Source organism: Plectropomus leopardus, chromosome 11, assembly GCF_008729295.1.
Source record: "Plectropomus leopardus isolate mb chromosome 11, YSFRI_Pleo_2.0, whole genome shotgun sequence".
In the NCBI taxonomy this organism is placed as follows: domain Eukaryota; kingdom Metazoa; phylum Chordata; class Actinopteri; order Perciformes; family Serranidae; genus Plectropomus; species Plectropomus leopardus.
Window position 1 is genome coordinate 8,837,664 of NC_056473.1, and position 17,264 is coordinate 8,854,927.

A 17,264-nucleotide genomic window follows, 5' to 3' on the forward strand; every position below is an offset into this window, starting at 1 on the left:
AACAAACAACAAAACTGGCTGCTTTTTAGCGAGACATTGCATATTTCCCGCCATGATTGTGCCAAAGAAACCGGGTGTTTTAAGTCAAAACATGATTTTTTTCTAACCATAACCAAGTGTTTTTTTATACCTGAAATTAACCACACGTTAACCACAGCATTGTTGAAACTTAAAGTTTCAACATATCTGCTACATAATAACCCAGAGATTTTACATATCCGTGGTTTGCATAAATGCACAATGCCAACACTTACTCTGGCAATTGGGTTATTTGGTAAGAGAACAAATCAGCATATTTACCAAAATGTGCAACTATCCCTCTGAGGGTGACTTTAGCATTTCATAACTGTGGCCAGCAAGATGCCAAGCTTGAGGTTTTGTTTGTGTGTGCAGATTTTCAACAGTCTGAGGGATGTTTAAATTGAGCTGAAGCAAAATGAGAGAGAATAATCATTTTCCAAATTTCACCTTATCTACTGATTATTTTCCCCAAAAACATGGGGAAAGATTAGTCTTGTGTGCACTTCTGTCCACCCTTCTTGATCCTCGTCTTGTGATGATTTCATAGCAATCCTTAAAGAGCTAACAAAATTTACTGTTATATAAATATTATTTTAAAGGTTAAACAAAAAAATGTTAGCAACACACATTCAAGTTCTAGACGAGAAAAAAATCATTTCGGTTGGACCTTAAAAAAACAGTGACCTGTGTAAATGCAAGGTGATCGTGTCTTCTGACGATTGTACAACCAATCCTCACAGACAGTCCTATCCTGACAGCGTCCATGTTTCTGCAGTGTTACTTTCAGTGTGCACTCTTTTTACTTTCAGGCAGGCACCAGCAACCTGTCTATGGCGTACTGTAAACGGTCCCAGTTCTTCCAAAAAATGGTCAAAAAACAAACTCCCAGGAAGGTAGCTACCACATGGTGCCGGCTCCTCATCAGTGGAGCGGCAAACTTGGCAGCGGTGGAGACGCACACCAGGATGACGGTAATGATGGCCAGCATGATGTTGATGCTCTTTCCCAGCAGAACTCGGGCGTCACGGCTCTCGAGCTGGACCGTCTGCTGCTGCTGCTGCTGGAGCTCAAGCTTGGACACTCGCGTCTGACACGACTCCAGAGCCTCCTGAAATAGACGGAGAGAGAGACTTTGAGGGTCTGGATGTTTTCTAAATGGCTAAAGGGCATTTTGCTGACCTTTTACTCCTCAATTATTCAAATTCCCCTTGAAGATTAATTAGGTATCAGCAGAGAGACACAAGGACAGACAGGATAAATGTCAAACAACAAAACAGACTTTGATTTTTTTTTTAGTGTAATCAGAGGAAGGGATTCATTACAAACACTCACCTCTATATGATAATGCCCTCACCCCTTGGAGCGATGACAAATTGCCTTATTAACAGATGTCAGATAAGCTCCAGACATGTTTTTTTGCCTTAAAGGAATACTTCATTCCCTAAATGACCATTTGCACATCAATTATTCACCCTGGGTTAAATTGAATTCATGAAGGAAATTTTTTTGCATGTCTTCAGTGAACAAAAAATGTAAAAACGGGGTTGGGTTCAACAACAGCAAAACTATATCAAAACATCTGTTTACAAACTATCTTACAGCTCATGCAGTATAATCCAAGTCTCATTTATCCGCTTGTGTGCTCAGCACTTTCTAAAACAAAACTCTTTCTGATGGGAATTGGAACTGGAAGTGAAACTTATTTATACTCTCTTCTAAGCCAGACTCCACTGACAAGAACAGGGATTTAACATCACTGAACAAGGGAGCTGCTTGTCTACTGCTGCCTTGATCAGGACATTTCTTCATGTTATTGTGTGACTTTGGCGTTTTAAAGGGTTAGTTCGGATTCACCAAAATCGCACAATAACACAAACTGTCTGACCTGTCTGCTGATCTCACCCTAATAACAACAGGGAAACAACATGGTCTACAGTTTTGAAGTCAAGCAGCACTACGTACAATGACAGATTCACTTTTACATACCTGTATGTCCCGGGCCCTTTCGTGAGCCTGGTAGGCCACCCTCTCTTCGATGCTGGCCAGTTCCTGCTTCAGATTAGTCATCTCATGCTGGTGAAGCTCTGTCAAGTCATTTAGTTGGTCTTCCAAACGCTCGTACCTGGTTGACAATGCAGAAACATTGACGTTATTATTATTGTTATTATTATTATTATTATTGTATTATTGTGATTACATCTGCCAATCTAGTAAATATTTACCTCCAAATTCTCTACTTACCATGACATGCCAGATGACAGAACATGACAAAATGGTGCTGTATTATGTTAGGTCAATGAAGTACTAAAAGGAGCCTTAAATGACATTCAAAGCATTACTATAGCAGCAAAGAACTTTTTGCCATGTAAAGATATAGTGGGGTAATGGCGTACCGAGCAGAGAATGAAGTCAAACTCCCTGTGTGTGCTAATCTGAGCTTCTCTGTTATTTGTTGCAGTAGCTGGTCCGGCTGCACATGTATGTTAGAGCACTGAGTCCCTGTGTGTGTATCCCAACGGCTAGCTCATCAACGTTACTGTGCACTTTGCACAGCGATTACCCTTGATAACACCATCCGGATGCATGACATTGTCCTGGAAGCATAGCGCCCACCCTTCTGTCCCCTCTTAGGTTAACACTGCCTGCACATTTGTCCTTTTAGTGGTTGTTAGTACTGCTTATTAAGGTAGCATCGTTAGCTGGTAGCTGCAGACTCAGCCGCCTCCATGTTGAGAACCATGTGCAGTAACCCTGAATCACATTTTGACTCACAGATATGCTCTGCATGTTGTATACAGCTCCTAAAAGTACATAAACATACCTGTATCTCTCCTCCTGCAGTGTTTGGCTGATGATGCCATACTCTCTCTTGAACTGAGCCTTTATCTCCTCCATATCCTCCTCCAGCTGGCTCTGGGCTTCTTTGATCTCCCTCACCTCCTCCAGGGTCAGAGCCAGTCTGCTCTGGGCGTCCCCCCCGGCCTGCTGGCCCGGCGTCTGCCCCGCTGACACTCCTCCTCCCACTGGGTGCCCATTACTGTCTGCTGATATGGAGGCACTCCCTGAGGAGCACTCGTCATCACTGGGATACTTGGGCTTGCCCACCAGAGAGGTGCTGCTACTCAGCCCCTTTCCTGCACTGTCAGTGGGCAGCGGCGAGGAAGCATCCAGAGTAGTCTTGAGGTGGGCGATGTTGTCAGCACTGCCAAACTTGTTCCTGATAAGGTTGGCGAACTCTCGGGGCTTGCTGAAGAAGAAAGGAGGGGAGAGGGACACGCCTGGGCCGATGGTCTTGATCTTGTCCATGGTAGGGTGTCGTCCACTGCCGGTCATGTCCCTCAGCAGCTCTCTGGGAGACTCCCTGGGTATGGTGCTGTGTTTGTGTGTAGTTGACGGGTGAGGCAATGGGCTGTGGTGGATTTCACTGTCTTTCATCTTTCGATGGTACTGCTCCAGCTTCTTTTGCATCTGGGCGATGTTTTGAGCCGACTTCTGGTTCTTCTTCTCAAACACCTGCTTGATGCGTCCCACTTGAAGCTTGTCCGCGCTGTTTACCAGCTTAAGGTACTCGGCTACGTTCTCGTCCCTGACCGTCTGCTCAATCTTCAGCTGTTCCGTGACTTTCAGTATCTTCTGCTGGAGGTTGTCCAAGCAAGAACGACTACGCTGGACCTCGAAGGCCAGAGCAGGACCAGGACTTCCATCACTCAGATCAAGGTCCAGATTGTTCTCTGAGGAACCCCGACGCATCGACCCAGAGATGCTCAGGAAACTGCCCTCAGTACTCCGGTCCTATGAGTAGGACAAACAAAGATCAGATACAGATTTCGTATTAAATATGGAGCATTTGCAATGTTGATCTTGTACTATGAAAATCTGTCTAATTAGCGAAACAAGTCATCTTAAAAAAATGTTAACAGAAACTACATTTCCAATTTAATTTCCAAATACAAATAAAATCCTAAAGAAAAATGTCACTGTTTTAAATTTGACTATATTTTAAAGTTCTGACTATCATCAAACCAGCTATAAAGTTAAAATGAAAGTGAATATCTTAATCTGTCCCTTACAACCTACAACTGCACTGCAAATCTGTGTGCACAACTATAGGTGGTGTACTATTAAGTAGCTCAGTATATAAAACATTTTATTTTCAGTCTCATTTTCCAATGGATGGCTTTAATGATGGGGTTAAACTGGAGGGATATTTCTATAATTATATATCATATATTTATAATTATTATGCCTCCCTGCCAGCAATAACCATGGCTGCAGGCATTATGTTTTCAAGTTGTCCGTCCGTCTCATTCTCGGTAAGCAATATCTTAAGAACTCCTTGAGAGGATTTCTTCGAATTTGGAACAAACGTCCTCTTTTACACAACAATGAACTGATTAGATTTGCTGATCATAGTTCAAGGTCAATCTGACCTCGCGTCTGCCCCATTATCATCACAGCAATTTCCCCCTGGGTGAACAATAAATTATTTCTCATTCTAACACAGTGTCTAAGGGAGGCCTTGAGGGAATTTCCTCAAATTTTGCACGACTGATTAGATTTCGATTTTCAAAAGGTCATTCTGACCTCAAAAATATGTTTTTGGACATAACTCAAGAATTAGTAAACTAATTATGACTTAATTTCACACAAAGTCTAATAGGATATAATGATGAAGTGATGACATTTTATACCCCAAAGGTCAACTTCACTGTAACATCATGATGTTCTGCAAAAACTAACTGAAACTAAACTTGAGTTTCCATCTTGAGACTGGGCTGATTGTATAGATGTTTTGAGTTGCCGGGGTTAAGATGTGTATGAGGCATCTATGTTTTAAAATTTGTAGCTTCTTTGCAGCAACATCCATATTTGAAGCATTGTCGGTTGTCATTTCTACATATAAGTCTGGACAGACATGGATGTGAGTTATAACTGCAACGTAACTGGTTTGCAGAGGCATACAAACTGGAGGCAAAAAATCTAGTTCAAACCCGATCTGCTAGTGTCACTATCCCCCACGGACTCCACTGTGGCTGGGTCTAGTTGCTGCTGCCACATGTCTCCAAACAGCAGCTGGTGCGTAAAATGTTCTAAACTATGACCGAAAAATGAAACTAAGGTCAAAGAAAGTTTTCCCTTAATATTGTTTTTGATGATTCAGGATTTTTGTTCATATACTGCAATTTTACATAGCCTTGCCTCCTCTCATTCAGCTTTCCTACTCTTGCCACAGTGTGACCATCTGGGTGTGTATGTAATGCTCTTATTTGGCACATCTGTTATGTTTTTGGAGCCAGAATTTAATCCCGTTTGTTCACAGTATAGCACACAGATGAGACGGATGACAAAATTCAGATAACAGTTATTAATGTGTGTGAAAGAAGTGGAGCGTGCACATCTAATGTAGGTCAGTGATAATGTCACACAAGGCCACAAGACTCAGGAAATCCCTTTTACAGACATTGTCCCCTATTTTTACAGTAAATTACCATTTTCCTAATAGAGGCTCAACATCACAGTCAGTTTCTGCCTGATGTGTCAATAGTTCACTGTCGAGCACAGAAGTCTGCTGTAGACTGTAGAGGAAGTGAAACAGAGTGAATATGGCCCAAGCAAGGAAGTTTAACTACGGCAGGAAACCTGAAGACGTGACATAAAGAGGAAACTGAGGACAGCTGTGAAGACACAATTTAATTAAGTTCAGGGCAGCATTTTCTGGAACAGAGGTTTCACTTCAAGTGTAATGATTCTGCAATGTAACTGTGGCCTAACAAGCCACCAAAAATAACAAGTTGATCACAGTACAACACTATGTAATGACAGGAGGTGTAAGCTGATCAAGTCTAGAACAAAGTGTTGTACAACAAGCACTATGGGCTGTGCAAAGCTGCACTAATCCTTAACAAATGTAACACGGCTAGTTTCACGCAAATAAACAGATCACAGCTAAGGCAGGCAGACTTAGGGCTGAATCCTGCTTAGCATTTCCACATCACTACGTAACAGCTACATATCGCAAGGGACTAAGTACCTTCACAATTGACCAATGCATCCAAAGTTTACCACAGACTGACAGACTCGACACATGACTGTCAGGTGGAACTCAAAACAGGGTTTAACAACGACATGGTGATTAAGTATGACAAGGCGTTCGCTGGTGCGCACACATTGAATAACAGATACTAAAACAGAGACACATTCTCACTCAGGGCTACTTTTCCTTCCTCCAAACCAGTTGGATTCAAGTTATCCAATTACACAATCCCATTTACTTGCTGTTTACACCGTGACCTCACACTCATTCAACTTGTCAAACTTGTTTATGAGGTAGATACAGTCATCGCTCATATTCATTTATTACTAGACTGTGGTTTCACTTTAATATGGACACAGAAACTAAGGGATGGACTGTTATTGTGCAACGGGTTGTAATTTCGCACAGACATTCGTGTTCTCTGAAGGATGCAACCTAATAATTGTGGTGGCCCCTGAGTTTTCCTGTAACACCATCACATCGTCAAACTTTAAAATTGTCCGCGAATTTGCTTTAATACCTGCAAATGTAATGTAATTCACACTAGCGTCAGTTGTATCAAATATCGAGCACTGTGGAAGCGAAAAAAGACAGTGTTTGTGTCTGAATACCTGCAGTTATGGTGCTAGCAGCTTTTAAGGACAACCAGAAGGAAAAACTGGGTCTGGGATAACAATCCACCAATCTTCAGACGACTGTAAAAATGGCCAAATACATACAAATCTCTCTCTAGTCATTTCTGTGAATCTGTCGTCTTGCTACAGTATGCAACTACAAGTTTAGTTTGCACGTCCCAGGTACTCAGAGGAACCATGGCAATGCAGTGAAATACCCCATCCACAAACACACATTTCCCATAGACCACCACTGTAAAAGAGAAGTGTGCAAAACAGTACACGTCAAACTGCTACGTCAATTATGACTCTATATTATGTACTTTTAAACCATCGTGGTTCATATTACATTATATAAAACTTCTTTGAGGAGCCTGAAAAGACTAAAAATCTGTTACATCATCACAACATTTTGAGTGGGAACTTGGGGGCGGGGCCAGTGAGAGAAGCATTAACGCACATGTTCAGGTTGCCACACCTCCAAAGTAATATGTATGTGTGTATGTGTATGCATCTGGCAAACAGTTCGATTAGACTGAAGAGTTGCCATTTAGTCCAGTATCCAGTTATTATACATCAGGGACTGAAGAAGACTTGAAACTGGCTTTTGAGACCATAAACTCAGTATGAAAATATTTACTGATAAGATAATGAAGTGAAAAGTAAGCTCATTTTCTCATAAACTTGTATACAATTGGGCTTCTTTTTTAAATTAGTGAAGTATCCCCTTTGGGCCAATAAACCTCCACACAGACCTGTCTCACAGCAGCCATTGTGACCTGTCATTGTCGGGAAAGCACAGGTGTTACTAACGATGACTCTGTAGTGTTCCAGTAAGACTGACAGTGCCAACATGCACTATGCCAGGAAGCTCAAATCAAAGCTATTGGGCATTTAATTCACTATTTACACCTGTGCGTTTCATACTGTGACAAGTCAAAATGTCTTCTGCAAAAGAAAAAAGAAGCCTACTGGCCACACTTTTCAGTCCCTTAGGTAACCTATTGTGATAAACAATACACCTGTTAAACATCAGCATGTTACCATGCTAGCACTTGCATATGCCTCAAAGCACCACTGTGCCTTAGTACAGCTTCAACCAGCAGCTAGCACCACTGTGAACTCTAGTCATGTTTGTACATGTATTTAAAAAAATGTAGTTTAATATGGTGTGTATAATTATACTGTACATACATACTTATTTACGTAAAGTGTGTAACCAGAGAATGCCATGCTTCTTTCTACGAGCATGCCTGGGGTATTTCAGCCTCTGTCCTCGTCCCACTCTCTCCCCCTCTCTGGCATCTGTCCTTCTTGAACACAGGACTCTTTGTCTAGGCAGAGAAAAGCACACTTTGTCATGTCCTACCTCTGCTCTGTCCAGGACTCTGATGAGCGAGCCACTGCATATGGATTCACTGGCCTGACGTATAGCCCGAGGAGCCCCGCGCCCAATCACAATCCTGCTCTTTACAGAGTACGTGCAATAGCTCCGCAAAACTATCAGGTTCGCACATAAGCTGCTCTTTTGTCTAACCGGTTTGTCATACAACAGAAAAAAAAGGAGCCTAATGAACTCCTTCTTAAAGAGGAAGTGTAGTGCAGGCTTATATGTAGGTTGCTAGTATTACCCAGCCTTTTTAGTTTTCAAACAACAAACACAAAGAGCTGCCTGTTTGACCAGACAGCTTAGGCTCACTGCATGCTATTTATGCAGCACTGGAACTAAGCTCACTCCTCAGGCACTCTCCCACCACCAGCCCTCACTTTGAAATGTTCAATATTCTCTAAGCATGTGGAAAACACAGAACACAGTGGTGTTGGTTTATTACTTCAAGCGGCTGTGATACCATAGATACAGATGAGAGTGAAATAGATCACGTTGTGACCTGGCAACCATCGATGGATTGCTGCTGAGGCCTGCAGCAAAAGCAGAGTGGGAGATGTTTGGAAAGCGCATCGATGCAACTTCCATATTCATGCTTGTGCACCTGGAGCAGTGAATGTCAAGCCAACGTTGTGCTGCACTGCTGGAATGAGGGGCCAATGCTTATAAAAACAAGATGGCCTTTGGCAGGATGAGGCCTCATTCATGAGAGCAGCTCAGATATCACGAATAACTAAACCCAGATGTTTTACACACACTCAAACCCAAAAACGAACATGACATCTGACTGTTTTTTTGATAAGGAATTTAATGAGCCCATTTCCAGCGCGGCTATTCAAGATTTCTACCCACGCTGACTAACTGCTAGAGAAATCTGAGGGTCTCTCTGGATGAGTGGCTGCGCTAAATGAATTAGCCTCACGCTGATGAAAATGTCCTCCCAAATCTGCTGAGGAGCTGCCCTACTTTTCACTCCATTTCTCCCGAACGCTTATGCAGGCGTTCTCCAGGGGTTGTTGAGGTAGGAGGGTGAAACAGGGCCAGGACTGAAGGTCTTTGGGGATGGCTGGAGACGAAGGGAGGAGTGAGAGCTCAGTAACTAGCAGGGAAAAGCTGCTACAACATGACAGATGGCAGCGGTACAGTCTGACAGTTAGGTGGACGGTCCTTAACTGAGAGGTCACAGATTCATCACGGGGTAGAGTTTGATGAGATGGAGTTTCTGTCACCAGCCAGGTGACCTGTAAGTCCTTGAGCAACAGGATGAACTCCTCCTTGCGCTCACTGACTGTGTTACTCTGGAATATAAAAGAGGGGTGTGTGAGATTTAGGGGGATTTAGCGGCATGTAGCTGTGAGGACTGCAGATAGCAAAGGGCTAAAACTCCTCCCCGGTTATAATTCCTTCATTTTTACATTGTTAAAGAGGTTTTGAGCAGGAGCTGAATTATCCACAGTGGTCTCTTCCTCAAAACAAACAGATGATTAAAACAGGTAAAAACACTACATAAATCGATTTCACGGTACAAATCAGTGTTTCTCACACGCAGAACCCGCAGAACCCGCAGAACCTGCTAACATGTGCTCACCTTTTTTCTCTAAGATCCAGATGTTCAGGAGTATTTTACCAGGAACCTAATCATCAGCAGATGTCTCAGTCTCTCTAAAACAGTTAAATTTAGATTTAATTTAAACCAGTGAAAACACTGAATTAAGTCATTTCATTTTATAAAAATCCATGTTTTTACGACGCGGCTCACGGCGGAGGGACTGGTAACTACAGCGATGCAAATGCAATAGCCCTATTTAAAGCCACTATTTGGTTTGTCCTTCCTAAGCTACTGTACAAACACAGAAGTTCTACCAAGCCCTTAGGAACAGCGCCAGGCTTTAAAGCCAATATTACAAAGTGATGCCCTGTGGACCTAAAAGACTTTTTACCGCAGACTTGCATTGACAAAAAGAGACATCTGTAAATCAGTGGATACAATTTTGTGAGCGTCAAAACCCAGTGAAACGACTCATTTCACTATCTGGATTTGATCCACTCGGTCCGATAACATTTGGAAAGTCTCAAACAGCCACAAGATTAAGTCACTTTATCCTCATTCAAGTTCGTGAAGCACCAAACCAGAAATTAACCGTTTGGGTCGAAGTTAGCCGCTTGGCAGCACTTGGGCGCTGTAAGTCTCAAGTGTGTATGCCCTATGGGCCCCATGATGTGGAAGTTCCAGATAATATTCATACCGCCCCTGAGCAACTTTCCCAGGAAAGAATGGGACCCTGCCTTGAATGCGTGGCTGATTCTGAGGAAAATAAGACACAACAATTCTTATTTTCAGGTGATTATACACAAAAGAAAACAAACATATATTACATTCCATTTCTGCCAATATATCCAACTGAAACCAAACGCTGGACCTTTAAAAGCTGAGCTGTGTGAGACCCATCTGTCTGATCATATGTTTAAAATCTGCTTTATCATTATCAATGTGAGAAAATGTTGTCTTTGAAATTAACGAGCCAGGCAAACGCCTACTGCGGTTTGAATCACACATCGATATTAAGTGTGTCAGTAGAGCAAAGGAGAAGACAGACACAAAGTGGGAGACAAAATAGAGGGAGAGATCTACAGAAACAGATAAGAGGACAGGAATAGAACAAAGGGAGGATGCTCCCAAAACAACACAACTGCGCACATCATCCCAATCATCATCATCTCAACAAACAGGATCTGCAGGAGGCTCTGTGTGCCCCCAGGGTGCCTCCCCTACACCTCAGCCCTGGATGAGCCTCCTGTTCCCCCACGCTGCCCTACATAGCACTCAGCGTCTGTCCAAAACCATGACCCATTTAATATGACCTCGCTAGACAGCATAACATAAAGATCCAACTGCATTAGCCTCAATCTTAACCCAACAACAGAGAGGCATGTGTTGTTCTGTTTGAGAAATCAAATCGTTGCTACATTTTGGGAGCAAAGTCGGGGGGGGGGGGAGTCAAGAGAAACTGCAGATGCTGCTTATCTTGCACTGCAGTGTGCTCTCTCTTGGATCAATGATCTAGTTAGAGATTCAATTTTTCATGCAAAAACAGACCTTGCGCTCATCTGCCCACTGCAGCACCAAAAGATGGAGGCAAAGCAGCGATGCAGCATTAAGAGGTCCAGTGTGTATGATGTAGGGAAATATGAATTTAATATGATAAGTATGTTTTATTTTATAACCACCTGAAAATAATAATCACTATGTTTTCATTACCGTAGAATGAGCTGTTTTACATCTGCATAGGAAGCAGGTTGTCATCCTCAAAGGTTGCCATGTTGCCAAGTTTCTGCAGTAGCCCAGAACGGACAACCCAACCACCGGCTAAGACCATTCATGTTTTCAGCAATCATGGTTAGCAGCCCCTCCACGATGAAAGCATCTTAAAAATGCTGATTTTTAATGTGACAGTGCTTTATTCAGTATTTAGATCACTGGGTCTGTTTATTTTCGAGAGGAGGAGACCTCTGCTGATAAAACAGCTCCTGGTAAAAACCTCTGAACAATAAACACTATAAGAATCCTAACCGGGAGACGTTTCAGCTGGTTGCAATCTGCAGTCCTTACCACTAGATGCCTCTATGTTTCCCTAAATCTAAGTCTGTTCTGATGCGCTGTTTGTATGTTTGCTATGAAAAATAATGCGCATAACAGTGCATAACTTTACTTTAGAAGGACAGGAAGGCTTGGGGTGCCCAGTAGCTCAGTTGGTAGAGCGGGTGCCCCATGTACAGACGCTATGTCCTTGCTGCAGTGCCCATGGGTTCAATTCCAGCCTTGGCCCTTTGCTGCATGTCATCCTCTCTCTCTCTCTCTCCTCCTTTAACTGTCCTATCACCAATAAAGGCAAAAACACTGAAAGACAGCAACAGCAACAGTCTGTTCACCCTGCTGCCATCTGGGAAAAGATACAGAAGTATCCGCTGCCGAACCACCAGACTACAGAACAGTTTTGTTACCCAGACTGTAAGAATCCGTAACTCCTTTTTTGACGCCAAAAAAAGTAGCGGGATTTAAGGGCAAACTTTAATTGAATTTTTTTTAACATTGTTTAAAAAACGACTAATAAACCTTGTACTTTAAGTACAAAACATCGTTCATGGGGGGCTAATTCATATGATTTCATATCAAATGCTGTACTAGAATATGTTGAAATCGCACACACTGTCCCTTCAAAGTCCTGAAGGGAAGCAAGGTAAAAGCACACAGATTATTGGGTGGGTTTGCAGTGGGTGTGAGCTAAATTCTGAGCAGAATCAGTGAAATAAATATTGGTTCAGATAAGCAGGACGTGCAGAAGCTGAGCCTGTTTCTTGCTAAACTCGCTGTCCCTCCCTGTTTTGGCTGGGTGGGGGGGACTTCATTAAAAAAAAAAACACTGACATTTTCTTATGCAAACAGGAAGGCATTGTCTCTGTTACGAGGAAGCAATGTTTGCAAGTGCTGCAGTCGCAGCTCTAATCTGGTGGAACCATCAGTTAAAGTAGGGTCAGGTCATGCAGGCACACATGCAACTACAAGCACAGGTGTTTGAGGTGATCTGCGGAGAGCTGGGTCAGGATGATGTGGCTGTGGTGCTTGATGCATAGAGTGGCATTTATTTAGCATTGCCTCTGTGCACCCCAAATAAATAACACACACACACACACACACGGGGCAATAGAGCTGGCACACTCATTGAGATGGAACAAAACCGTCCCTTCAGCAGAGAACAGAGCCACAGAGGGGAAGAAGCCTGCGGTGCTTATTGGTATTCCCTCCAGCTGATCCTCATGGACACAGACGCTCTCCCACTCAGAGCTCACACAGGGAAACGGGAAGAAAACCAGAGCGGGAGAGCTACAGGGAGCACATCTTTGATTGTAGCCAAATAGCTGACCCAACATCTCCTCCTCCCTCTCTCATCTGCATCACGCAGCTGCATCTGCGGCCGCACTTTGATTGCAAAATCTTTCTTTAGAGGCCAAAATAGCATGCATCATCATACTAACAGAGGAAATAAAACTTGCAGCAGAGTTTGAAGTTTCCTGGATGACTAATCCTCTGGAGGTCAGCGGAGTGAATTGCTTAAGACGTATTCGCTATTATCTCATAGACAAGTTGGACAGGGGCTAAATCAATAGCCCATTAACACTTGCTGCGTCTGCTTGCACCCGTGGACTGAGAGTATTGAATGGGATTCAATTAAGATAAATATGCAGCTATATTCAATGCACTGATTCAAAATGAGAGAGCGAACAGAGCCAGTGACGTTGCAAGGTTGGTGAAAAAGTCAAGCAGCTCAATAGGCATGAAAAACATAATAGACGTTAAAAAAGAGAGAATAAAAAAAGGGGACAAGATAATGATTCACAATGTGGAGAACATGGCACATTAGAAGGCTGCTAGTTATACTGTTGTGATGGCTGATGTGTTTGTCTGGTGACAGGTGAAGGTTCACGTGAGGACAGTCGCTGAGAAATGGCACGCACATCTCCGCAGAGCCACCATCCAGCGAGGGTTAAAGACTCATGCTGAGGTGTTGCATCATCTTTGGCCTCTAACCCACTATATCTGCTGCACAATGGCTTTTTGAGGAACAAAACTGGAATGTCATTGGCGGCCAACAAATGGAGGAAAAGCATAATTACACAGTCCAGTGATAACAAACCAGCCAAATTGTCAGATATGCTGTTCTATTATACTGTGTTGATGGTTACACCACAACCGCCCGATTGTTTACTTGAGAAGCTGGCTTGTGTTTTTTTGTGTCGAAGCTCTACTCCACAGAGAAATGTTACTGATTTCATTCATTTAGAAGGGTTAGTGTTACATTTTAATCCAAAGTTCCTGCAACTGCTCACATGGCAGTTTTAATAAGAGCTAAACAAGCTGAAGAAAAGCTGCTGGAGCGCCCCCGAGGATGCATGATCCCTTTGACGACTACAGGTGACAGGGGCAGTACGACACCTGACTGACTTTCTGGTTGCACAAGACTCTCACTTGACCGAGCATTCCTCTTTTCAGTATCACTGCGACTGAGAGCACCTGGCTTTAAATGCATACTGCGGTTAATCTGTCACAGCACATTAGGGGATTTTTCTGAGCACCATGCATCAATATTACCACATGGTTGAATGGTGTTCCCCGGTTTTCCCCTAAAGCTTGTTGGCATAATATTGAGGGTTTTTTAGAGGGTTATTTTTCCTTAAGGGCTGCTGATGGTGTGTAGGGCAAAAACTAAACAAGGAGAAGCAGTTTTTAGTCATTATGCACCCAGCAATGGAGCCGATTGCCTGATGGTCTTAGGAGCCTTTGCAGTTATTAAATCCAAACTGAAAATCTTATTATTCTCAAGCACTTTTAATTTTTTTTTTAGGTCTTATGATCATCATATTATTTTAACTTTAAAATGTTATTTTTAATTATTTTTGCTCATTCTTTTACGGTTTTTGAATTGAGTTATTCTAACATTGAGTTAAATTGTTCTGTTGTATTGTGTTGTTTTTAGTTTCTCTGAACAGCACCTTAAACCTACCACTGTGTATGAAAGGTGCTTTATAAATAAAACTGCTTTGCCTTGCCTTATCTGAATCAGTGTTTTAAGGTAAGAGGAGGTCATAATGTTGTAAAGCAGATGCAGGCAAATTTGTCATTTGAGCACCATACATAAAAATGACTGACTTGACTGCACTTATGTGTGAGAATAATAAATAAGATATACTCTGACCGTGATCAGGGCGTTTCTCTGTGTTTTCAATTTCCTCTTTGCTGCAGTCTTAGAATTACTGTATACATAACATTCACACTATTTACACATTTTACTCATTACGGATTTCTCACACAATTAATATAGTGTGTCAAGTGTATGATATTGTATGAATCTATGTAGTGGTAAATAAAAAGCATGGGATGACTATGATTAAGTTAATTATATTTTCAGAAAACAAAGAGAAGATCCTTCTACATCTGCTGTAAATGTCAGGATGTACAAAAATATGAGCCACCGCTGCACGTCAAATTAGGCGAGATCAGGTCTAATGTCTTTTTTTCTTTAAAAACTAGGCCAGGCATTGAGTCATTAAGTGGCCACAAAATAGAAACGCCTTTAAGATGGAGTGCAAAACAGTTGCAACTAATATTTTACTTAATGATTTCAGTTTCTTTTGCATTGTATTGTACTGGAGGAGAAATACTGTGACTATCAGTTTTGGTTTGAGGAGGACAAATATCAGAAACGGCTGCAATGCAATACAACATAGCCACAAACTACAGCAAAAAAAGAAAATCACCATACGCATGAATTTACATCCATCGAAATCACAAAACAAAACAATTATTCATGGATTTGGATTGGGACTGGGTTACTGTACTCAGTTACTCTGTGGCACAACAACAGTCAAACAATACCTGCAAAATTCAGCTAAAGACAAAACGTTTAGTAGATCAATCAAATAGTCAGATGACAACAAAGTAATGACATCATATTCGCATGATGGTTGAACAAAACATTTCAAGTATCAGCCTACGCTCTGAGAACTTTTAGTGTTCATTTTTCACTATTTTATGACATTCTACAGACAAAACAACGAATAATTGATTATGAGGAGAATTTTTTAAAGACTTTTTAATTCCATTCAGTATAAATTCAAGAACAATTTTAGGGAAACCCAAACTGAAGGAAAAATAACATAAACTGACATCAATCAATAAAGGTTAGCTCAAATCTTTATGGGAACATAAACCATGACTTTTTGGTGACCTAATAAGAAAGGAATTTGGTAAATTACTGTTTATTTTTTTTTAAGTTACCATTTACTTTTAGATTTTACAATATAACGTCAGAAAAAATATTCATATAAAACCCCAGCCCCAATTTCTCAGTATTTATACAACTTGAAAGATGGATTTGAGGCATTTTAACACCAATTTAGGCCTTATTTTTAGATTAATGAATTCAATGCCTTTTAAGACTTTTTAAGGATCTGCGGGAACCCTGTTTTAAAAAGTTTTCTTAAATGTTATGTTTAAATACGCAAATAGACATTGTCTAATTAAATAGGCGCTTTCTTCATGAATTTCCAGAACAGAAATATGAAGTAAAATGAACCTTTAAGTTTATTCGCGGCAGTTTCTTTCCCTTAGTCAAAAAAGAAGACATGTTTTAGAAACAAAATAGCCCCAAATCCCCAAACTGTCCAGTGCATGATTAAGCTATGTTTTCACCTGGGGTGCCTCGCCTTTAATTGTCGATATGGAAAATAACCGTTTGCCTAAGACCGACTTTCGATATACGACGACAAAAAAGTTCCGTTTGAATGTCGTCAAATATGTGGACAAAGCCATCATGTCTCAACCAGGATTTTGAAGTCACAGTTTACAGTGACAGACACTTTAAGACATCCCTGTAGCACCACCACGTCTCCACAAAGACACGCTGTTTCAGTAGCCGGGTTAAAGGCTCTTTGTTCGGCAGAAATGTGCAGCTTTAACCGGCGCAGCTGCTGGCTTCACATGACGTGGAGATGAACAGACAACAATGTATCGCTGGTACAGTGAGGGACCTGCCGTTTATGACACAACGACGCCACAAAACACACTCACATGACACTCACCATCCGGCTGCTGAGGTATTTCTCCACTTCAGATAAACTTCGCACGGACACGTTGGCGCTGGGCATAATAATCCCGTGTTGGTGGTCAGTTAGGAGCTGCTGGTGCTTCAGTTCAAGTCCCGGACGAGTTTACAACTCACGCCTAGTCTCGTTTCCATGTTGAGTCCCGTTTCTCTGCCTCTTTCTTACACACACTCCCGTAAACACACTCACACACACACATTTTGAGTGCCCTCTTCAACATACAAAAGTGTGAACCCAAACTCCGCCTATTTCTCTGTGCAGGGTGGCTGCGCGAGGAGGGGTTAACTCTTTCAACGCACGTGCCTCTCACAGAGATAAAGAAAACAGCCTGGTCATTAGTCTCTGCACTGTTTGTGATGAAGAGGAACTTCCTTCTCAATGATACGCCCACGGCATGTCCATAATGGTTTAAAGTGTGGTTTGAATTTTGGATTAAAAGTGTCACATTTTGGAGAGTTAAAATAAATTCCATCAAAGCATCAAAAGTCTAAAGCAAAACTTAACTGTTAAGTCATTTGTGTTGGTACCGCGGATCTTTTACTTAAAG

The 17,264-nt window shown here is 41.9% G+C and overlaps 1 protein-coding gene across 1 annotated transcript; it reads right to left on the reverse strand.

Moving 5' to 3' along the window:
- Positions 1-173: 173 nt before the first annotated feature.
- LOC121950449 (transmembrane and coiled-coil domain protein 3-like) lies at positions 174-16,949 on the reverse strand. The gene is made up of 4 exons (XM_042496447.1): positions 16,694-16,949; positions 2,843-3,813; positions 2,008-2,143; positions 174-1,129 (listed from the first exon to the last, which is right to left on the reverse strand). The coding sequence occupies exons 1-4, from the start codon at positions 16,757-16,759 to the stop codon at positions 827-829; spliced, it is 1,476 nt and encodes a 491-aa protein (XP_042352381.1). The 5' UTR covers positions 16,760-16,949; the 3' UTR covers positions 174-826.
- Between the last annotated feature and the right edge of the window lie 315 nt (positions 16,950-17,264).